This window comes from Aquarana catesbeiana, linkage group LG04 (genome assembly GCF_042186555.1).
Source record: "Aquarana catesbeiana isolate 2022-GZ linkage group LG04, ASM4218655v1, whole genome shotgun sequence".
NCBI classification, from domain to species: domain Eukaryota; kingdom Metazoa; phylum Chordata; class Amphibia; order Anura; family Ranidae; genus Aquarana; species Aquarana catesbeiana.
This window is the reverse complement of record NC_133327.1, coordinates 672076447-672101768: the sequence shown is the minus strand read 5'-3', so window position 1 is coordinate 672101768 and position 25322 is coordinate 672076447. Positions and strand designations below refer to the sequence as shown.

The 25322-nt window shown below is 42.1% G+C and overlaps 1 protein-coding gene across 1 annotated transcript in view; it reads right to left on the bottom strand.

The window, feature by feature from the left end:
- CHGB (chromogranin B) overlaps positions 1–25322 on the bottom strand; it is a 103507-nt gene that overhangs the window by 2512 nt on the left and 75673 nt on the right. The window contains exon 4 of the mRNA XM_073628614.1: positions 14655–16180. Coding sequence (XP_073484715.1) covers positions 14655–16180 — 1526 coding nt within the window. The remainder of the gene's footprint in view (positions 1–14654; positions 16181–25322) is intronic.

The following is a 25322-nucleotide window of genomic DNA, read 5'->3' as shown; positions in this document are numbered from 1 at the left end:
CTACCAGTTTTGCACATCTAGAGAGGGAGATTTTTGCCCATTCTTCTTTGAAAAATAGCTCAAGCTCTGTCAGATTGGATGGAGAGCGTCTGTGAACAGCAATTTTCAAGTCTTGCCACAGATTCTCAATTGGATTTAGGTCTGGACTTTGACTGGGCCATTCCATTGTAGCTCTGGCTGTATGTTTAGGGTCGTTGTCCTGCTGGAAGGTGAACCTCCTCCCCAGTCTCAAGTCTTTTACAGACTCAAACAGGTTTTCTTCTAAGATTGCCCTGTATTTGTCTCCATCCATCTTCCCATCAACTCTGAACAGCTTCCCTGTCCCTGCTGAAAAAAAGCATCCCCACGACATGATTCTGCCACCACCATGTTTCACGGTGGGGATGGTGTGTTCAGGGTGATGTGCAGTGTTGGTTTTCCGCCACACACAGCATTTTGCTTTTAGACCAAAATGTTAAATTTTTGGTCTCATCCTCCACATGTTTGCTGTGTCCCCCACATGGCTTCTCGCAAACAGGACTTCTTATGGCTTTCTTTCAACAATGTCTTTCTTCTTGCCACTCTTCCATATCCAGGTCAGATTTGTGGAGAGCACGACTAATAGTTGTCCTGTGGACAGATTCTCCCACCTGAGCTGTGGATCTCTGCAGCTCCTCCAGAGTTACCATGGACCTCTTGGCTCTTCTCTGATGAATGCTCTCCTTGCCCGGCCTGTCAGTTTAGGTGGACGGCCATGTCTTGGTAGGTTTGCAGTTGTGCCATACTCTTTCCATTTTCGGATGATGGATTGAACAGAGCTCTACGAGATGTTCAAAGCTTGGGATAGTTTTTTATAACCTAACCCTGCTTTATACTTCTCCACAACTTTATCCCTGACCTGTCTGGTGTGTTCCTTGGTCTTCATTATGCTGTTTGTTCACTAAGGTTCTGTAACAAATCTCTGAGGGCTTTACAGAACTGCTTTATGTATACTGAGATTAAATTACACACAGGTGGTCTCTATTTACTAATAAGGTGGCTGAAGGCAATTGGTTCCACTAGATTTTAGTTAGGGGTATCAGAGTAATGGGGGCTGAATACAAATGCACACCACACTTTTCACATATTTATTTGTAAAAAAAATTTGAAAACCATTTATCATTTTCCTTCCACTTCACAATTATGTGTCACTTTGTGTTGGTCTATCAAAAGTGCTTTCTCTGGTCCCCTAGACCTAAAGAAGCATTTAAGTCCTATAGTGTGGGGGAAGCCCCACTGAAAGGGAAGAGCTTTTTCCTTTTCCCAGAGTTCAGCTTTATATCACCATAAAATGTGCAGGCTTACCCATGAAATATTTATTTCTGCCCCCTGATTTAGTTTAATTTGTTGTGTTCGGAGGATGACTAAAGGTTTGGGAGCAGAAGGTCAGAAGGATCTGTCTCCGGAGTGTGCATAACAGAATCACACAACAGAAGTTTGTAGTTTAGAGGAAAATAATCTACATGTTTTTTGTTTTTTTCATTTGATGCTATTTTGAATCAGATGACTGGTAGGTCCCACCATGTGCTTAAAGGGTTAGTTCACCTTTTACCAAAAAGCACACTATGTTGTCCCATATGGGCAGAGCAGCACAGTGTGGAAACCTACTTTTCAGCCAGGGCTTCCTTTCAGTTCACAATGTAGACCAAAATTGCATTAAAAAGAAGCTTCCTTAAAATCTTCTCCAGCCTGTGATGGCTCCATCTTGAGCTACTGTAGGGACAGGGCAGCCATTGTGTGAAGCGCCTGCCAGTGCCATGGAAGGGAGTGTCATCATGTCCCTTCTGGCTGCACATGCGCAGAAAAGAGTACACATGTCCAAAAGAACAGGACATTTCTCCCTGTCCGTGGCACCAGGGGGCGCTGGTCCTAACAGCTGCTCTCTTCTTACAGTAGCTCAAGGCAGAGCCAATACAGATTGCCGGTTTACTGCTACAGGGTGCCAGCTCAGCGCAGGATCACGTGTGTATATATATATATATATATATATATATATATATATATATATATATATATATATATATACGTGATCCTGCACTCCTGCCTGCAGGGGGTGCGCGTGAGCTGCTTCTGCTGTGATTATTCATAGCAGAAGCTGATCTGCGGGTGCTGGGCACTCAATGTCTTCAGCCACCCGTCAAGCTTTGGTAAACCACACAAAACGGGGGTGTAAACAAGGCAGATCTCTGTTCTGACAGGGGGTAAGGGATGGATTCTGTGCTCCTGCAAAGCAGGGACTGTAATCCATCTCTTCCCCTAGTAAAAGCACTACACTGTACACACAAAAACATCGGGTAGTCACACAGTTAACCCCTTTGATCAGCCTAGATGTTTAACCCCTTCCCTGCCAGTGTCATTATTACAGCGTATAGCAGGGATATGCAATTAGCGGACCTCCAGCTGTTGCAAAACTACAAGTCCCATCATGCCTCTCCCTCTGGATGTCATGTTTGTGGCTGTCAGAGTCTTGCTAGGCCTCATGGGACTTGAAGTTCTGCAACAGCTGGAGGTCCACTAATTGCATATCCCTGGTGTATAGTATTAGCACTGATCACTGTATTATTGTCACTGGTTCCCACATAGTGTCAAAAGTGTCAGTTAGTGTCAGATTGTCCATGGCAATATTGCAGTCACTGATCGCCCCCATTACTAGTATAAAAAAATACCGAAAGTAAGAAAACTTCCATAAATATATCCCATAGTTTGTAGATGCTATAATGTTTTTGTAAACCAATCAATATACGCTTTTTGGGATTTTTTTTGTTTTACCAAAAACTTGTAGCAAAATACATATTGGCCTAAATGTATGAAGAAATTAGATTTTTACATTTCTTTAATGAATATATTTTATAGCAGAAAGTAAAAAATATTTTTTTTTTTTTTTGTTTATAGCGCAAAAAATAAAAAACCCACTTTTGATCGAATACCACCAAAATAAAGCTCTATTTGTGGGGGGAAAAACATGACATAAATTTTATTTGGGTACAGTGTTACATTACCTTGCAATTGTCAGTTAAAGTAACAGTACAGTATTGCAAAAAAATTGGGCTGGTCATGAAGTGGGGGTAAATCTTCCGGAGGTCAAGTAGTTAAAACAGGCATTTTTTTTATGTTTTGACTTACATTCTTTGAATTGAAGGGGGGCCCAGTGGGGTTGATTTACTAAAGCTGGAGAGAGAAAAATCTGGTGAAGTTCTGCATAGAAACCAATCAGCATCCAGGTTTTTTTTTTTTTGTCAAAGCTTATTTGAACAAGCTGAAGTTAGTTGTTGATTGGCTGCCATGCACAGATGCACCACATTTTGCACTCTCCGGTTTTAGTAAATTAACCCCAGTGTGCTTTTTTGATAGAAATGAGGTAAACCTTTAAATACATGGTATCCACATCCCTAATGGCCCGAACACACGATCCGAATAACGCACGAAAACTGTCGTCCGAGGAAGAATCGTACCATTTTCGGATCGTGTGTACACTACTTTCGAGAGCTGATCACGACAGTTCATCCGATGTTATTCGATCGGATAAGCACAAACATTTTCTTCGTACGATACCAGATTGTACGATTTTCGTTTAGTCAGTACAGTTGTAGTCCGAAAATACAATACAAATACATTACACATGACATCACTTCCGATTTTTTTTTTTTTCTGTTGTACGGGAATTTTCGTGACTTTAGTTACCTATTAATTTTCTACTTGCGACTATTAAGCGAAAAAAGTCGTACGATATTCGGATCGTGTGTACGGGCCTTTACATAGCAGCTTGAAAAAAAAATTGTTTAATATCATAAAAATGTGACTTTAGTGCAGGGATCTTCAAACTACGGCCCTCCAGCTGTTGCGGAACTACACGTCCCATGAGGCATTGTGAAATTCTGACATTCACAGACATGACCAGGCATGATGGGAATTGTAGTTCTTGAACAACTGGAGGGCCATAGTTTGAAGACCCCTGCTTTAGTGGTTGCATCTGAGAGATCAATCCTTTGCTGTTACATATTATCATATTGGTGAATACATGAGTATTTTATGTTAGCTACCCAGACTTCCATTTCATGAGTTTAACTATAAAAAAAAAGTTACTATTGCTGTTTGAATACATTTTTTTTACAGGTTTAATTGGAACCACATCAAAGGAAAATAAATGCAAGGATATATTATTTTTATGGATTTTTTATTAGGATTTTTAGGATTTTTAGTGGAGCTCCCCTCCGCAGCACCAGCAAAGTGTAAAGTCACCCTCAGATCATCAAGTAGTTTTCTGCCCCCAAAAATACACTTGGTGGAACAGCCTCAGATTTTGAGATGTCAGGGGGCAAAAATCCCCTGGAATTTCAAGGTGAGAGAGTTGGAGTTCCATGAGATATTTACCCCATTACATTGTCTCCAAATGGGGAGGCCCTTCCACTTGGGGCATTCTTCAAAGCTGAAGATTGGTCACTTTGACAATGGGGACCTTGCGGAATCCCAAAATGTCATGGGTGCTGTCCTATACAAGTCAATCACGGCTATTTACTTGCATCTACTGATGTGCTGGCTTTATCTTTGGTGTTGTCTGAATCTGCGGTACCTCCGCTGCCATGCACCCACACTTTTTAATCCTTTGGTCCTGGGGTTAAACACATAAAATGTTAAGTATGAGGTGGTATCAAAAGGTTTCCAGACTAGTTTTGTAACGCGCCAACAGATGGCAGCACAAGGCGGCACGCTCAGTCACAGGGAGCACCGACCTTCATAGGTCAGTGTGCCAAAAGGCATCGTCCTGTGTACATCGGGAGCTGTGCAACTGGTGCTATTCTGACCACGTGCATTACCACATCTGCTATTTCATCATGGTCAGCTTGTTAGAACAAAGAGCAAACGTGAAATTCTGCGTGAAACTGGGCAAATCTGTCACAGAGACGTTTGACATAGTTACATAGTTGGTAAGGTTGAATAAAGACATCAGTTCATCCAGTTCAACCGGTGTAGGTGTGTGTGTGTGTGTGTGTAGAAAAAAATCATTTCCCCTATCCCCGTATATTGTTTTTGCTAAAATGCACATCCATGAGTCTTTTAAAACTATCCATATTTCCTGCCAATACCACCAATTGTGAAAGAGAGTTCCACATCCTTGCTGCCCTAACAGTGAAAAACCCCCTATGCATCTTAAAGGAGTTGTAAAGGCAGAATGTTTTTTATCTTAATGCATTCTATGCATTACGATAAAAAAAAAACCTTCTGTGTAATGGCAGCCCCCTGAGCACCCCCCTAACCTGAGCACCTTCTCTGTCCAGCGATGTCCACGATCCCCTCAGCCATCCAGTACACTCCTCCTTATTGTCTAAGACAGAACAGCAGTGCTATTGGCTTCCGCAGCTGTCAATCAAAGTCAGTCAGCCAATCAGGTGAGAAAGGAGGTGGGGCCAGGTCGGGGCTCCGTGTCTGAATGGATACACGGAGCTCTGACTCAGGTTGGATGCCCCCTGTAGCAAGATGCTGGCACTCAAAGGAGGGCGGGACTAGGAGCAGCAAAGAGGGACCCCAGAAGAGGAGGATCCAGGCTGCTCTGTGCAAAACCAACTGCCCAAAGGGGTAAGTATAACATGTTTGTTATTTTTCTTTTAAAAAAAAAACGAGCCTTTACAATCACTTTAAGGTTAAACCGCTTCTCTTCCAGTCTCATCGTGTGGCCCTGTGTTCTCTTATACTCCCTGAGACTGAAAAGTTTCATACTTATGCTGGGATCACCGTTGAGATATTTGTATAACGCTATCATATCTCCTCTCAAGCGTCTCTTCTCCAGGGAGAATAACTTTAGCACTTGTAGTCGTTCCTCATAATTGAAGTGCTCCAGTCCCAATATTAAGTTAGTTGTCCTTCGGCAAGTTTATGGCAATGCTGCAATGAGTCATTTGAGGTGTTTTGAGTGGCGCCTGTCCTTCAAGAGCAGAAGAACATCACTGGAAGACAACCAGAGATCGGAAAGACCTTCATCAAGCTCAACCCCTGTGAGTTTCTCACCAGAAACAACATGATCTCACTTCCGCACCTACCCTACTCGCCAGATTTGGCTCCCGCGGACTTCGCCCTCGGGATAAAGACCCAGCTCAAAGGTCGCTGTTTTGACACCATTGCTGAGATCCAGTGTGGAGATCGCAGAAGGGGCTTGACACGCTTCGAAAACGGAAAATTGTATACTCACCTTTCCGTAATTTTCCTTTCCTGACGCATCTTCATGGCAGCACACACTGGGTTGTGACTCCGCCCCCACAACCTGACAGGATTGGTCTATCTATAAAAGTTGAAGAGAGATGACCCCCACCATTCTCTGTATATATCATTTAAAACAGGGTGGGAATCTGTGTGCTGCCATGAAGATGCGTCAGGAAAGGAAAATTACGGAAAGGTGAGTATACAATTTTCCGTTTTCCTGACGCCTTCATGGCAGCACACACTGGGAAATAACTCGCCAGTCGGGAGGGTGCAAATTAAAGTTTTATTATTCTAAAGAGCTGAGGAATTGGCTGTAATAATGGCTCTGCCAAAGTCCGCTGTAGTTAGTTGTGCAGAGTCAATTTTATAGTGAGAAGTAAACGTATGTGTTGACGACCAGGTAGCTGCCCTACAGATCGTTTCCGGTGAAACTCTGCAATATGCTGCCCATGAAGTTGCCACTGCCCTGGTTGAGTGTGCCTTGATGCCTTCTGGGATGGCTAGCTGCTGAGATGAATATGTCTTTTTAATGGTGTTGACTAGCCAGGATGCGATTGTTCGGGAAGTTGCTGGATGACCTTTCCTAGGACCGTGAGGAATTATGAGAAGAGTATCTGATTTTCTGAAAGAGGCTGTAGCTTCCAAATAGCTGGTAATGATAGTTTTAACGTCCAATGCATGAGGTTCACCTTGGTTATTAATAAAGGATGGAAGGTTGATATCTTGATTATAATGAAAAGAAGATGATACCTTGGGAGTGAAACGTTCCGAAGGCCTCAATACCACTCTATCAGGATAGAAGACTAGGTAAGGTTCTGTTATCAGAAATGCTTTAAGTTCTGAAACTCTTCTCGCAGATGTAATGGCGATAAGGAAGGTTACCTTCAGAGTCAGGTTCCAAAGTGAAATTGTTTCAGTCGGCCAAAAAGGAGGTTTGGATAATGCATCGAGTACTGTAGAGAGATTCCATGGTGGAAATGTGGGTTTCTTTGGAGGTCTGATTTTTAAGCAGGCTCTCATGAACTGAATCACTAGAGGATGTAGTGCCCATCTAATGCCTGTTTTAGCTGAAAGAGCCGAAATCTGGACTTTAAGGGTACTAGAGCTTAAGCCTTTGGTAATACCTAACTGAAGAAATTCTAGAACTTGAGGAGGTTCTGGTGATACTGGGTTCCATTTTTTTTGTCGAGCCAGCGAACAAAACCTATTCCATACTTGTGAGTAGGTCCTGTTGGTGGTGCTTCCTCTAGCTTGAAGAAGAGTAGAAATGACCTCCTGTGAGCATCCTTGCTCTAACAGCCGAGTCCTTTCAATTTCCATGCTGTCAGGTGTAACTTCTCTGGAGCTAGATGTAGAAATTGACCCTGGGACAGAAGGTCCGATGTTACTGGGAGAGAAAGCGGTTGTTGTAGGCTGAGTTGTAGTAGGGTTGTGAACCACGGCCTCCTCGGCCAGAAAGGAATTATGGCTATTACAGTTGCTGATGATTTCCGAAGCCTGGATAGGAACCTCGCAATTAAGGGTACTGGGGGAAAAATGTAACCCAGCTTGAAATTCCACGGATGGGTTAGACAATCCATCCCTTCGGCTGATGGGAAGGCTGCTCTTGACAGGAATCTCCGACATTTGGCATTCGCAGGTGTGGCTGCTAGGTCGATCTCTGGTGTTCCCCAAGTTGTTGCAAGAAGGGAAAAAACCCGTTGGCTCAATGACCACTCGTTGTTGGAGAGAAGTTCCCTGCTCAAAGTGTCGGCCAGCATGTTCTGGGCTGCTGGGACATATACTGCTTTTAGGTCTATTAGGTGTACTTGAGCCCACTCCATAATAGGGCGTACCTCCTGCATCAGAGTGTGACTCCTCGTACCCCCTTGCCTCTGGATATATGCTACAGCGACTCTGTTGTCCATCCGTATCACCACGTTCTTCCCTATCAGGTATGGAGTGAAGGCTAGAAGTGCCTGAAAGGCCGCTCTGAGCTCTAGTATGTTGGATACTATTCCCTGGGCTTGAAACTTCCATTGCCCTTGTGCTGCTAGATTTTGGTAATGAGCTCCCCATCCTAGCTGGCTGACATCTGAAGTGACCACCTCTGGCTGTGGAGAAACTAGAGATTTGTATCTCTTGAGATTCCTGGGTCGTGTCCACCACCACATCGATTGTTTCACACCCCTGTGTATGTAGATCTTCTGAAGCATTGATACTCCATTCCACTGCCTCAGAAAAGAATTCTGCAAGATTCTTGTGTGCCATTGGGACCACTGAATCATGGGCAGAGTCGCAGACATGGAGCCCAGGATGCTCATACATACTCTGGCTGGCAAGTGTGTAACCGAGATTAGCCTCTGAACTTTCTGAATCAGAGGCATGATTTTCTCCTGAGGAAGCTGTACTCTGTTCAGGATGGTATCTAGCTCCGAACCGAGAAAAATCATCTTCTGAGTGGGCTGAAGCTTGCTCTTTTGCCAGTTCACCAGCCAACCAAAGTTTTGCAGAGTTGATAATAGGATCTCTCGGTGTTGTATCAAGACCTGGCGACTTTCTGCTAGAAGAAGTATATCGTCCAGATAATGATGTACTCTCAGACCTCTTTCTCTGAGGTATGCGATGAGAGGCAGAAGAACCTTGGTGAAGGTTCTGGGAGCTGATGAGATGCCGAAGGGTAGGCACTGGAACTGGAAGTGGTGTTGATTGATTGAAAAGCGGAGAAATCTTTGAAAAGCAGGATGTATTGGGATGTGAAGATAGGCGTCTGATAAGTCTATGGACAGCATCCAATCTTCTAGATTCACTGCTAATAGTATGGACTGTAGGCTCTCCATCTTGAAGGTTTCTAACTTGATATTTTTGTTTAGTCTTTTTAAGTCCAGCACTGGCCGTAAATCCCCCGTTTTCTTTTTTACTAAAAACAGAGGGGAGTAGAAACCTCTGCCTCTTTGACATAGTGGAACCTCCAAAATTGCCTCCTTTTGTTTTAGCTCCATTATGTATTGCAGAAGGATTCTTCTCTTTTGTTGAGAAGCCGGGAGTTTTGTTGGCAAAAAATGGTCTCTGGGGATCTTGTTCAGGAATCTCCACCTGTGGCCGTACTTGATCGTAGAATTGGTCCAATGATCCCTGATGTTTTCTGACCATATTTGTGTGAATCTTTTTAGTCTGGCGCCCACCCTCGGGGGATGGGCGGGCGTACCTTCAAAAGGACTTCTGTTGTTCGGTACCAGGGGTGGCCTTGGTTTTCCGCATCCTCAGGAAAGAAGACTGTGTGTTCTTCCAGTTTCTTTTAAACTCTCTGCCTGGTCTGTATGTTTTTGCTTCTCTGTACCTTTCTGGAAGGTTACCTTTGTAAACGGGACCTCTTGGTCTCTTTGGTCTCCTGTCAGAGGGAATGAGCCCAGATTTTCCCCCTGTCACCTTGGAAATTGCCGTATCTAATTTGGAGCCGAAGAGGTTGGAACCATCGTAGGGAATTCTGCACCAATTAGTTTTTGATGCTGCGTCTGCTACCCAGGGTTTTAGCCACAGAGCTCGTCTTGCCATAACCGAGGCTAACATTGCCCGGGCCGAGCACCTAATCATGTCCACGGAGGCTTCTGCGATAAAATCGCCTGCTAATTTAAGTTCCTGTAGAGACGTAATTACTTTCTCCAAGTCTATCTCTCCCTGAAGAGATTTTTCAATATTTACAGTCCAGCCTGAAATGGCTCTACCAACTGCTGCTGTGGTGACTGCTGGTCTGCAAGCGCCCCCTGCTGTGGAATAGGCTTTTTTGAGTTCTAGGTCTATCTTCCGATCTAGGACGTCACGGAAGGAGACGGCATCTTCAATGGGTAGGGTGACATGCCTTGCCAAACGCATCAAAGAGGCATCCACAACCGGGGCATTAATTAAGGAGGAGACCTTGGGTTCTCTTAAAGGGTACATTTTTGCAAGTCTGTTGTTTAGGTTAGGTCTCTTGTCGGCTCTCTCCCATTCATCTTTGATCAAATCATTTAATTCCTCGATGAAAGGGAAGGTTTCTGGATCCCTTTTCAGGTTCGGAAAATATTTCCGCGTTTTTTGAGGTGTTTCCTTAGATTCTTCCCAACCTATGGCCTCTTTAACAGATTTTGCAAATGGTTCGACCAAGGTGAAGTCAAAACCTGTTGGCACTTCCGAGTCTTCGCTCTCTGAAGGGGATTCTGGATCTGCCCTTACTTCGATTGCTGAGCGAGGAGGAGCCATGGAGGTACCTGGTTCTGACCTGGCCGGCAGGGGTGCAGTTGACTCCATTATAGATTCTCTGACTGATTCCCGAATCAGGTCAGTTACTTCTCTGACGTCCGATTCTCTATCTTTCGTAGCTTCATTGAAGCACGAGCGACATACTAATTTATCTGGCAAAGCCGTGGCGCCACATACCCAGCAGCAATTTGCTGCGGGACGGGTGTGCTGGGTTTGCTTGCGACGTGATGAAGGCGATCTTCTATGATGAGATCGGCTACGTCGAGAACGACTGTGGCGTGAGTGACCACGACGAGAATGGCTACGGTGAGAGTGTCTGTGACGAGATGAGGAGCGTGATCGGCTTCTGCGGGATCTTCTGCTTGAGGCATGGCTTGATTTCTCCCTGCGTCTTGATTTAGACCTGGACGGACTGATAGAAGAAGTCTTGTCAGAAGATGTGCGCTCTTTTTTTCTCTCTTCAATACTTACCATATGGACAGCCCCTTACCTTACAGGACGTGGGTGGTCTGCTTGGGCAGTGGTCTCCATGAGCAGAGAAGAAGAATGTAGGCAGAAATAAAGGTCTGGAATGTGGTTAAAGAGGAAAACAAAAATATACATATATATCTATGCCAAGATAATAATAACAATAATACATTTCTTATTTCTTATTTCTTTTTTTTCTTTTTTTTTTAAATTATTATATATTTTTTTTTTTTTAAATAAAAAATACCCTTGTAACGATGAATCAGGAAGGATCAAATGACTTACCAGTTTCCAGAGGGAATTTCAGTTTCAGGATGCCAAGAAGAGTCAGCCAAAACGAGCAGAATAGCAAGCTGCTGTATTGAAAGCCAGAGCCCTTTTTTAAATAATACCGCCGCCGTCGCGCCAAAAATGACGCTTCGCGCATGCGCAGAAGCGCCGCGACGGCTCCAGCGCCATGTTGGAAGCTGGCAAACGTGAAGGCTGTCTCTATTCGATTCTCCCGCGCATGCGCAATGCGGAGCGGGACGCGCCGGCGGCCATCATCCATGCCTAGAGCGCTGAGGGACTACAGGTACCAGAGGGAGAAAGAATTAGGAAAATTGAAAAAGAAAGAAAAAGAAAAAGAAGTGGAGACCACTGCAATACTTCAGCTTCTTTAAAGCCTACTATGTGCCAGATAATCCACGATGCTGCCCCTGAGACCACCAGAGTGGGGGCTCCCTCCATAGAAGCTCCTTTAGAGACTGTACAAGAGGGACTTCCAAACAGGAGAGGCTTGAACCTGCTGGGGTGATGCGGTAAGAGGCTCTTGCGATGTCCAACCATCTTGTCAGGTGAGGATAAAAAAGAGAATGGTGGGGGTCATCTCTCTTCAACTTTTATAGATAGACCAATCCTGTCAGGTTGTGGGGGCGGAGTCACAACCCAGTGTGTGCTGCCATGAAGGCGTCAGGAAAAGAAGACTTCCAGGACACAGAAGTGGCAGGAATACAGGGAGCGCTGTACGGCTGTGCAAGGGGACTATTTTGAAAATCATAGTGGGCTTGATTTACTAAAACGAGAGAGTGCAAAGTCTGGTGCAGCTGTGCATGGCAGTCAATCAGCTTCTAATGTCAGCTTGTTCAATTAAAGGAGTTGTAAAGGCAGAAGTTTTTTTTTATCTTAATACATTCTATGTATAGCAGCCTCCCCAGCACCCCTAATTACTTACCTGAACCCCATCTCTCTCCAGTGATGCCCACGAATGTCTAAGTCACCTGGGACACTCCACCTGATTGACTGAGACACAGCAGCAGCGCCATTGGCTCCTGCTGCTGTCAATCAAAGTCAGTCAGCCAATCAGGGGAGAGAGGGGGCGGTGCCGGGTCGGGGCTCCTTGTCTGAATGGACACACAAAGCTGTGACTCGGCTCAAATGCCCCCATAGAAAGCTGCTGGCTGAAGGGGCACTCGATAGGAAGAAGGGGCCAGGAGTAGCAAAGAGGGACCGGAGAAGAGGAGGATCCGGCCTGCTCTGTGCAAAACCAACTGCACAGAGGAGGTAAGTAGAACTTGTTTATTTTTTTTATTTATTTTTTAAACGAGACTTTAGTATCATTTTAAGCTTTGACAAAAGAAAAAAGTTGATTGGTTTTCAGGCAAAGCTGCACCGGATTTTGCACTCTCCAGCTTTAGTAAATCACCCCCAGTGTGTAAACGTAGATAAATACATTTCTTGTAAACAGAGCTAATCTTAAAACTGTTTGATACCACCTCATATGGATTCAATTTGTTGAAGGAGGTGAAGGAAATCTCCCCAATGAGACAAAAAAAAACTGACATTGGTTTTACCTAAAAAAAAATGATGGCTTTAAACTTACTTTAAAAGAACAAATCATTGAACATTTGTTTTAATTTAGTTAAAAACTTGTGCAACTCAATCTCTTTTGAGAACACCAAAGGAAAATGAATTAAACTGAAACAATTAATCAAGTAATTTAAATGATTGCTGTGGGGGACAGCTCTAATTTTGATAAAGCATCATCACCCTGATCCTTATTTATCAACCTGTATCAAGCCAAAACATCTTAATTGCTCTATATCAGTAATGATTTATAATATTGCAAACTTACAGTACATAATATACTGTACGAATAGGACATTAGATTTGTATCTTTTATCTCTTTATTTCATAGCGAAAAGAGAAGTAATTCACCCAACGCAAGCGGTTAGAAAGCAGACTAATGTGGAAGAACTGGATCAAATAAACCTGAAGCCAAATAGAGCTTCTGCACATCAAACTGATTATTTGTCTTATTGAAAAGATGAAAATGATTGCTAGCCGTGGGCAATAGCTTTTGTTCCGGTGCTTTGCTTAGAATTTCTTAAATTGGCCCCCGTATCATTTTAATTTCGCTTTATTTTCTAGCAAGAAAACAGATCAAAAATGAGACAGGACCAAAATTTGAAGGTCCAACATACAGTATCTCACAAAAATGAGTACACCCCTCACATTTCTGTAAATATTTTATTCTATCTTTTCATGTGACAACACTGAAGAAATGACACTTTGCTACAATGTAAAGTAGTGAGTGTACAGCTTGTATAACAGTGTAAATTTGCTGTCCCCTCAAAATAACTCAACACACAGCCATTAATGTCTAAACCCCTGGCAACAAAAGTGAGTACACCCCTAAGTGAAAATGTCCAAATTGGGCCCAATTAGCCATTTTCCCTCCCTGATGTCATGTGACTCGTTAGTGTTACAAGGTCTCAGGTGTGAATGGGGAGCAGGTGTGTTAAATTTGGTGTTATCGCTCTCACTCTCTCATACTGGTCACTGGAAGATCAACATGGCACCTCATGCCAAAGAACTCTCTGAGGATCTGAAAAAAAAGAATTGTTGCTCTACATAAGGATGGTCTAGGCCAGTGGTGGCAAACCTTGGCACCCCAGTTGTTTTGGAACTACATTTCCCATGATGCTCAACTACACTGCAGAGTGCATGAGCATCATGGGGAATGTAGTTCCAAAACATCTGGAGTGCCAAGGTTCACCATCACTGGTCTAGGCTATAAAAAGATTGCTAAGCCCCCGAAACTGAGCTGGCCAAGACCATACAGTGGTTTAACTGGACAGGTTCCACTCATTTGGTGGAGGGGGGATTATGGTGTGAGGTTGTTTTTCAGGGTTTGGACCTGGCCCCTCAAACCAATGCTGCATCCACATAGGTAATTATGATTCCCAAAAATAAAACATTGCCATACTTCTCTTTAAAGCCCTCCAGCGTACAGACTGTACCGCCTTCTCACTTTGTTTAGAGCTTACTTATAAGGCATCAGTGGTTGCTGTGTGCATACAGATGCTATTTCCATAAAGGATTGGAGGTTATGTTGAAGTGCCAGGAATCATCTGTCTATACATTACTTATAAATTGGTTGAGCATGTTTATAGCTGCAGGTTTCTCTATTCTAACAACATAGCTACTGATCTGTGAAATCTCACATACCCAAAAATGTATAAGTGACAGTTTACCTAATTGCATGAGCCTGGACAGAATGGGTGACGAAGGGTAGACCTGTGCAGTGCTGCTAGGGATTACTCAGAGATGTCTCGGAGACATCATCAACAATAAAAATGGCCTCTAGTGTATAAATAATTTGATGAACGTATATATGTATTATGCTAGCATGTATAGCCTGTTGTGCCTGATTCACAGGCTGATAATTTAATGATTGTTAGTATTGCAGATCATACTAGAAACAAAAAGTTTACCTCTTCCTCAGTTAAAGGCGTCTCTCTGAATCTCCCTCTCTCATCGTAGTGGCGCTTTTTTATCTCTTCTGAGTCATAGAAATCTGGAAACTCGACAGACCTTTTCTTGTAATTTAGAAGCTGAGCCAATTCATCCATCCTGTCATACTCTCTTTTTTCTTCCAATTTGGGCATTTTAGCGGCGCCTCTGTTCCCACCATACCGACGTCTCAAATCTTCAAGAAATTTCTTTTTTCCCCATAAACATGTATACGTGTCAATGTCCGGGATATTCGATTCCTCTCTGTCTTCTCTGATATGGCGATTTTTACTTTCCTCATATTGTCTCAAGTCTTCTTGAGGCAGCTTTGGGTAGTATCTTTTCATCCCATCCACCATTTCTTCACCAATGTAGTACCTCTTTTCATCTTGTTTCTTTTCTTGTCTAAATGGCTCAGCCTCTTCACTCCCTTGGAGATGATTTTTTAGTTTTCTGTAGAAATTTTCTTTCTCTTGTTCATGCTCATGACGCTTATCAATACCTTCCTCGCTCTCTTCACTATCTTCATTGCTTTCTTCGTAGTTTAGTCTGGAGTTTTGTTGACTTGGCCACCTCTTTCTTTCTTCTTGTCGTCTTTTCTCTTCATGGTGGTGATCAGTCAGTTCTTTCTCATTGCTTTCTTCACTGCTATCATGGTGATCTCCCTCTTCCTCGCTGTCTTCATGGTGGTGTTTCTTCTCTCTTGCTTCTTCCAAACTTTCTTTGTCATAATGGGACCTCTTGTCAAAGTAGTTTTTAATCAAGTGGTTTTCCAAGGAGGTTTCTCCAAAGTGTGGCCTTTGTCCCCTTGGGTCTGCAAAATTGTTTCTTGGCTCTTCGTGATGACCTTGCCTTTCCTCATAACCAAAGAGCCTCTTTATAAGTTCTTCATGATTTGGTTTATAGCTTATTTTTTCTTTTTCTTCTTCCCATCCATCGTTTTCTTCTGGAACTTTACTGGAGTGAATGGAATGGAATTTCTCTGGCTGCAAAAGTTGTTCCTTCCCGTTTTTGCTTAAAGCATGCCTCTTTAGGATTTCCTCTAAATTCTTGACATCATCCTCATTTTCTTCTTCTGGTAATTCCTTTGTATGTTTATCTGTGTGATGAGCTCTTTTGTCTAAAATGTCATGGGCAGACTCTTGTGAGTCCTCATGGTATTTATTTCTTTTTTCCATGTCTTCTTTCTCATAATGTTTTTTGTGATCTCTTTCTTCATCATCATCCTCACCTTCGGCAAAGTCTCTTTCTTTAGAATGCCCTGTGCTTTCCTCTTTTTCATCAAATTGTTCTGTTTCTTTTAATTTTTCCTCCTCCTTTTCCTCTCTGCTTTCAGATTCTGCATGATGCCGCTTCTCTTCGTATTCTTCTTTTGGTAAATCTGGACTCTGTTTAGCTTCTTCCTTACTGTCATGTTGGTGATTATCTAGGCCTACAGGGTCCTTTAGAGTTCTTGTTTCATACTGTTTCAGTTCACCCTCTTCTTCATCCGGATTATGTCTATTGCCTAAAAGACATTATTACAGATCATGAAATGAGTAAGGACTCCATCCCTACATGAAATGAAGTCAAACATAACAAAGCCCACTACAGACAAGGCAATACACCAAAAACAACAAATGATGGTACAAAATAAAGAAGTACCCATTGCAGTGTGGGATGTATATTGCCTTTTCTGCACACAGTATTTTCAAAAGCCTCTCCAGACAACAAGAAAAAACATTATTTTTCTACCATTTTACAAAACTCTGGTTCAGCCATATCTTGAGTATGCCACCCAGTTCTGGATACCAGTCTTCAGGAAGGATGTGTGTCATTTAGAGCAGGGGTCTCCAAACTTTCTAAACAAAGGGCCAGTTTACTGTCCTTCAGACTTTAAGGGGGCCGTACTGTAGCCAGCCAAAGTAGAAAATGTTTTGGTGTCACTGGAAGTAAACAATGTCCCTCTTTGGCATTAGAGGGAGGAATAGTGCCCCATCGCTGGTGTCATTGGGAGGAATAGTGCCCGGTCACTGGTGTCATTGAGAGGAATAGTGCCCCATTGCTGGTGTTATTGGGAGGAATAGTGCCCCATCATTGGTGTCAGTGGGAGAAATAGTGCCTCATCATTGGTGTCAGTGGGAGGAATAGTGCCCCAATGTTGTGTCATTGAGAGGAATAGTGCCCCATCACTGGTGTCATTGAGAGGAATAGTGCCCCATCACTGGTGTCATTGGGAGGAATAGTGCCCCAATGTTGTGTTATTGGGAGAAATAGTGCCTCGTCACTGGTATCAGTGGGAGGAACAGTGCCCTGTTGTTGGTGTCAATGGCAGGAACTATGCCCCACTGTTGCTGACAGTGGGGGGAATAATGCTTTCGAGGACCAGATAAAATCAAGCAAAGGGCCACAGTTTGAAGACCACTGATCTAGAGAGTCCAGAGAAAGGCAACAAAGCTACAAATGGGCTGTAGGAACGACTACAAACATTAAAATTATTCTCCCTGGAGAAGACACTTAAGAGGGGATATGATCGTAATATACAAAATGTTTAACCACTTTTTGACTGCCTACAGTATTTTTACTGCAAGCGGGTGGCACAGGCAGGCTGTATCACGTATATGTACATGATCCAGATTGTTCTGGGTTAGGGGAATGCGCATGCTGCTTTCGTAACCGATATGTCCATCGAACACTGCGGATTGCAGGGCCCGGTACCTGCAGGCCGGTCATCATTTGATCGCTATGCGCTGTGCACATGATCACAATGTCAACAAAGCTGTTATGAATGAATTAATTCACACCAGCTGTGTTTCCTATGCTGTGATTGGCTCACAGCTATCACACTGTATCTGGGCCAATCACAGGACCCTGTACCATGTGATTAGCTGTAGCCAATCACAGATCACTGGTAATAACAGCTGTTATGAATGTAACCCATTCATGAAAGTAAAAAGCATTGTTACAATGATAATTATTCTAACAGCAATCAAAGTGTAAAAAAACAAAACAAAACCCCTGATCACCCCCCCCCATGTAAAAAAAAAATGTAAAGAAAAATTTAAAAAAAAGGGTAAAAAAGACAACAAACAATGTATAAAAAAATGTAATTTAAAAATGTATTTATTTATTTATTTTCACATACTGTCACCAATCAGTGTAACTGATCACTGCCACACCAGTTATTTGATGACGCTCTACTGCACTGGTGACATTATGTAAAAAGAAAGCGTTTGAAAAAAAAAAATGTATTCAATTTCTTAATTTTCAAAAAAATTGTGACAAAATATAACAACTTCAAAAAACTCGCCTTGCCTCTTACTGAATGCCCCAGATTGTCTACTTTACAAAAAGGGGTCATTTGGGTGGGGGTAATTAAAAGGGGTAGTTTGGGGGATATTTGTACTGTCCTGGCATTTTAAGGGCCTCAAAATATGAAACAGGCCATTGGTACATCAGGACTGATCAATTTTCTTATATATAGTTTGTAGACACTATAACTTTTATACAAACTAACTTATTGTTATTTTTTTTTATTTTGTTTTTACCAAAGACATACATTTTGGTCTAAATAACATTGATGTCCTTTTTCCCTCCACAAATAGAGCTTTCTTTTGGTGGTATTTGATCACCTTTACGGTTTTAAATTTTTGCACTATAAACAAAAAAAGAGCGTCAATTTTGAAAAAATATATATATTTTTTAATTTCTGCTATAAAACATATTCAATAATAAAAAAAAAAGTGTAAAAAAAAAAAACACATTTCTTCATCAGATTAGGCCAATATGTATTCTACTACATATCTATGGTAAAAAAACATCCAATAAGCGTATATTGATTGGTTTGCGCAAAAGTTATAGCGTCTACAAACTAGGCGATAGATTTATGGAATTTTTATTTTTAATTAGTTTTAATTTTTATTTTATTTATTTATTTTTAAAAATTTTTACCTAGTAATGGCGATCAGCTACTTTTAGTGAGACTGCAACATTGCGGCGAACAAATCTGATGCTAAGTGACACTTTTTGGAGACCAGTGACACCAATATAGTGGTCAGTGCTAAAAAAAAAAAGCGCTATCACTGTACTAATGACACTGGCAGGGAAGGGGTTAATATCAGGCAATTCGATATTCCAGTCGTACACGTTCCCGGACAAATGGCAAAAACATTAATGGGTGCTGTAACGATTACCAGTTGGGTTCTGGAAGCATCAGACAGAAGTACATCTTCGCCAGCACACCATGGATCAGCAAACAGAATTGTCCAAAAAAGGTTTTTTAATCGAAAACGGTCACATCACAAGGGAGGTGCAACGTTTTGGGGGCCGCGCAGGACCACTTCGTCAGGCAAGTGATCAGGAGCGATCAAAGGGTTAAATGTGTTCCCTGGGAATATTTTCTAACGTTACGGGGGGGGGGGTGCATTTACTTCGGGAAGACAGAGATACGTGTTCCTGCTTAGCAGAAACACATGATCTCTGTCTTCCCTTCTAAAAGAACAGCGATCTGCCTTGTTTACTGCCATCCTGCTGATCTCCGGAATTATCGGGACATTGGGTCCGCTGGACGCGCTGATTGGCTCCCCCCCCCCCCGTGTTCAATCACAGCGGGAGCCAGTCGCCGGCGGCACGTGTGCGCCCCAGACCCGGAAGTGTTAGAACACGTACTAGGTACGTGATCTGGCACAGAGCGTCCTCCATGCTGCAGTATATCCGCGTGGGGCGGTCACTATGTGGTTAAGCTGCATAGGGGTTTCTTTACTGTTAGAGCAGTAAGGATGTGGAACTCCCTTCCACAGTCAGTGGTGTCAGTGGGGAGTGTAGATAAATTTAAAAAACGTTAGATGTGTTTTTTAGCAAACGCAATATACGGGAAAAATTGTAGTGACATAAACACACACACATATACATATTTATGTATTTTTTTCAACCTTACCACTAACTGAGCTGCTGTTGCTATGCGGGAAACACTGTTACTGTGTTTAGTCAATGTGTGTACCAATTAACCAGCAGCATTTTATATAACTCTTTATGAGCTTTTGAAGCCAAATTAAGTCCAGGGCCTTGGCAAATCTTCTTGGCTGTTATATTCGGCTGGGCAACCTTTTTTTTCACTGCACTGTCAGGGCCATGTGTAATTAGAATTTAATTATTTAATTAAGTAATAAATGACCACACAGATGTGGGCTGTGGAGCAAGAATTTTCAGGAAATCAACGTAATTCATTTTAAATCAGTACAGGAAACTTTTTGCAGAGAACTTCCAAATCAGAGATTGTTTTCTTATCCTAAGGACCCCTCAAACGAACCATCTTGGTAACACTAACCATCACACTATGGGGAAGACACATATAAAGAGAGGTACTAGTGCTGCACACCCCAAATAGCACAAAATGGGAAGGCTCCCCCAAGGGGTTTTTTTTGGCAGCAAGGTAAGTAATTCAATAGAGTAATATATGTAGAAAAGATATTTTATTATACAAAAGATAATACCATGGTGGTTAAAATATGAGCTCTGGTAGGACAATAAAAACTATTCCAAATACAAAGATTGCAAACAAAGAATTATACATAACATTACATATCAGAATGTCAGTTGTATAAAAGACTGACGCGTTTTGACCCGTGTCATTGGGGTCTTCTTCAGAGGATTAGTTTGCTGTAAAAGATATTACAGGTACACATGTCAAATTTTAACAGGTAATTCATAAAGCATAATGTGTATGAGATACAAATATATCATATATTCACCTAATGAGAAGTGTATTCGGAAAAAAAAAACCTCCTACATAGAAATCCCTTAAAACCTGTCAAGAATAATCCTGCACGCTTCCCGGTCAGACGGCAACCAGGAGGGAGATAGCACCTCAGCAAACTATCCCTCTGAAGAAGACCCCAATGACACGGGTCGAAACGCGTGAGTCTTTTATACAACTGACATTCCGATATGTAATGTTATGTATAATTCTTTGTTTGCAATCTTTGTATTTGGAATAGTTTTTATCCTCCTACCAGAGCTCATATTTTAACTACCTTGGTAATATCTTTTGTATAATAAAATATCTTTTCTACATATATTACTCTATTGAGTTACTTACCTTGCTGCCAAAAAAACCCCTTTCACATTATGCAAAGAAATTGGGCTATCTTTGCTGTTTTTTTTTTTTTTTTTTTTAAAGCACGAAACTGTTTTTTTTTTTTTTTTTTTAAAGCGTTCGAAAAATTGCTGCGCAAATACCGTGCGAGAGAAAAAGTTGCAACAACTGCCATTGTATTCTCTAGGGTTTTTGCAAAAAAAAAAACATATATAATATTTGGGGGTTCTATGTAATTTTTTAGCAAAAAAAAATATGATTTTTACATGTAGGAGAGAAATGTCAGAATTGGCCTGGGTGGCAAGTGGTTAATTACATTTTTCTCTGTTTATCTCCTTATTAACCCTTAATTTACTCTAATCAGCCTTAATTAACTCCTTATTCTCCTTCTCCGTTTTATTATTGTTTTATAAACTTTTGATAATTACAATTTTTTTTTTTGGTTTGCTTTGTTCGTTATTTTTACACCTTTGACATATATTTACACATTTCACATTAAAAAGACGCAAAATTAAAAAAAAAAAAATTTATTTCATTGGTAAATAACTTTTCAATGCTTTGTACCATTGCTGACAGCTGAAGTGTAAACAAAACAGTTGAGGTAGGTATCGGTAAATGGTAACGGTGAGTACTCGGTCCGTCGGAACAGTCCAGTCGAAAAGTCCGCTTGTGTGTGTATAGATCAATATTTGGCATGTCTTTAAAACAGCATCAATTCTCCGATTTATTTTTGCATACAGATGTTACAGGCATATATATATGGTCAACTGCATGATTTAACACTTATACCAAACAGGGGCTAATCAACAAGATAACACGTGCGTTAAATTACAGACATTAAATTAAAATAAATCAACTCTGTGTGCCCACACATATAGGTATCATGCTGCCCAGTAGCTAAGCCTATAAACAGTAGTGTACATTGACCAAGGGTGTGTGAACATCAACCTAACAATCTGCCCAGGACCAGATCAGTAGGAGCCAAGCCAGGTATATCCAGTCATCCCCCAATTTAGCCGGGCATCGACTATACCAGTGGTGGAGAACCTTGGCACTCCAGATGTTTTGGAACTACATTTCCCATGATGCTCATGCACTCTGCAGTGTAGCTGAGCATCATGGGGAATGTAGTTCCAAAACATCTGGGGTGCCAAGGTTCGCCATCACTGCCCTATACTCATAAATGACCTGTTCAAATCTGAGGGTAATTCCCATATGTTCCACCCACTCTATAAGAGAAGGAGGAGAGGAGCTCTTTTAGTGTAGCAACACTACTTTGCGTGTCTGAAAACAAAGTCAAAGAGACCACTTCCCTAATAAACTGATTTGCCACCACGTCGTATACAATACCTAAAATACAACTTTTGGGGTCAGGAGTAAGAGTAGTTTGAAATGTCTGATTGATAGTGTTGATGATGGACTCCCCAATATCTATGTAGTTTTGGGCAGTGCCACAGCATATCACAGGTACAATTTTTGATTAAAACAGATGTTTTTAAGTTACCGTATGCTATCCAAACTCTTCTGCAGAAGCCCAAAGAAACAGGCATCAATGAGGACTAAAAACGCAGCGGTCAGCTAGGAATATGGCACCAGATAAAAAAGGCACAATATTCTGGCTTCTTTTTGCAATGGGAAGATGTCCGTTGGCACCTTAAACTCAGACCTAGCAGCAGGGGTGGAGTGACAACTCATGGGGCCCCCGGGCAATAGGAGATTATGGGGCCCCCAGGCAATCAGAGATTATGGGGCCACATAGTATACACACACACAGTATACACATACATGTACACACAGTATAAACAGACATGTTTATATTGGCTGTCCCTGGTCCATACTGTTTATTGGCTGTCCCTGGTCCATACTGTCCCTGGTTTTACTGAGGCTGGCAACCCTGATGGGGCCCCCTAGTGGCCCAGGGTCCTCGGGCAGTGCCCGAGTGGCTCAATGGTCAGTCCGTCCCTGTCTAGCAGTAACCAGTGGGAGCTTGGTACATCCATCTACAGTCCAGAGAAGTCTAGTCAGAAGTGGTCTTCATGGAACCAGTAAACAATGCCAAGTGACTCACCTATACAAAAAAAACACAAGAACTGGGATGCAGAAAAATGTCAGCAGGCGCTCTGGACTGATGAGTCCAAATTTCAAATATATGGCTGCAACAGAAGGCAGTTTATTCACCAAAGGCCTGGAGTGTGGTACAAGAATACGAGTAAGTGTCTGCAGGCACCAGTGAAGCATAATGGAGGTTCTGTGCAGGTCTGGCGCTGCATTTCTGCATGCGGATTTGGGGATTTAGTCAGAATTAACTTTCTCCTCAATGTTGAAAAGTACAGGCAGATACTTATCCATTATAGTCCTAAAGTCATTCTGCAGCAGGACAATGACCCCTGGAACACAGCCAAACTCATACAGCAACAAGAAGAACAAGGAGTTCTGAAAGGGATGGTATCGTTCCCTTCATCTCAGACACTTATTCATCATTCAGTACCACAAGGGAGGCATTTAATCAGTTCCAAAGTCATTATGCAAAAAAATAATGACCCTAAATGTATGTCCAACTCATAAAGAACTTTCTTCAGCAAAAAGAAGAACAAGGAGTTCTGGAAGAAATGTTATGGTTCCCAGTGAGCCTTCTTCTCAACTGACAAATACTTATCCATCATGCAGTACCACCAGAGAGGCGTTCAATTGTAGACAGGTGCTTCGCTAGAGACAGAAAACGATTAAGGCACAATGTGCTGCAGTGCTTTCTGTGTCTGCCAATAGACTTCTGCTGAATGGCTTAACACAACCTCACCTCCATTCACCAGAGGGAGCTGGCAAGCAGAAGGAACTTAAAAGACTTGATGGTTGCCAGCATTGAATCCATGGGAGAGGAGGAATTTCAGGAAAGAAACTTTACTATGGCAATTAATGGACTACTGGACAACAATTCTCAATGCGAGCCCGGGATAAAGAAAGAGAGAGCTGTATTTTCACAGGCTGAATACTGAGGGATTTTCACTTTACTGTAAGGAGACCGAGGTGTGCACATCACTGCTCCTGTTTGCATATTAACCTGCTACAAACCTGCAGCTGTGTGCTGGGGACCAGAGTTGCTCCAGACAGATCCAGAAGTAAGTTGACATCTGAAAAGCAAGACTCCTGTTGCTGTATCACTGGGACTAGTGAGAGGACACTGATGTCTTTAACCTGTTGCTGCTAGCAGACACCAAGCACATAGGGATTGGCCATCTAACTAGCAGCATTATTTACTGCATGCAGACTTTAATGGGAGTCATGTGCACCACTGTAAAGACTGGGCCCGAACGCTAGCCAGCTGAAGAACTAGGGCTAGGGCTAACGACTGCTCGATCAGATAGCTGCTTCATATGAACTTTGCCTACTCTCCATAGTATGAAGTACCTCTTTAGGGAGTCTTAAATTTCATCACTTCAATTCAAAGAGTACACTCTAAAGTGGATAAAGTCTACTGTTTACAGAGGAATTATCGCTGTATTGATTATCATTGCTGTTACTGTTTTCTAATGCCATTACTTATTGTTCATTTTGTGGATTACCAGGTGTGCTCTAATTTAGCAGCATAGAGCCCCATTCTATGCTGCTATAGTCTAGTGAACTGTGATTGATCTAATCCTTTACTTATTCATTTATGTGCATACTGCTACTTACTGCAACCCGTGACAATATATTGGGTTACCCTTAACCAGTCTGATGTTTGCTTTTTGATACTGAACCTTAGTTGTGTGCAGGGTATCTATATCTGGGCTCCCAGTAGCAGTGCAGTATCAATTTTGTCTTAACCTGGTGTGTCAGTGGGGCTGAGGTTGTTCTCACAGTTGAGGCAGAAGAACAGGGAAACCAATCTACCAAGGGGCTCCTGCAGGGGTAGCACTACATAATTGATTCCAAAGTCATTCTGCAGCAGAACAATGACTCCCAAATGTACAGCCAAACTCATAAAGAACTATCTTCAGCAAAAAGAAAGAACAAGGAGTTATGGAAGAGATGGTATGATTCCCAGTGAGCCTTCATCCCAACAGGCAGATACCTATCTTTCATGCAATACCACCAGGGAGGTGTCCGGTCAGTTCTAAAGTCATTCTGCATCAGGACAATGACCCCAAACATACAGACAAACTCATAAAGAACTATCTTCAGCAAAAAGAAGAACAAGGAGTTATGAAGGGGGTAGCATGGTTCCTACTGAGCCCTGATCTCAACATCATTGAGTCTGTCTGGGATTAAATCAAGAGATAGAAACAACTGAGCCTGTCTAAATTCACAGAAAAACTGTTGCAGTTAGTTCTCCTTTTTTTTTTTTTTTCCTTTTTTTCTTTTTTCTTGCCACATCAGCGAGAAGGTAAACCATGGGAGTAGCTTTTTCAAATTAAAATTCAAAAAATACTTCCCTTTTTTTTTTTTCGTCACATCATTATGGCTTTTGATCTATTTCATTGATTGGGATATTTCTTAACACAAAGATACGGGAGTAACACCCCCCCCCCACTATTTCCAAAATAAACCATTAATTACTTACTCCCTACCCTCCGCCCCCACCTACCTATTCCCACCC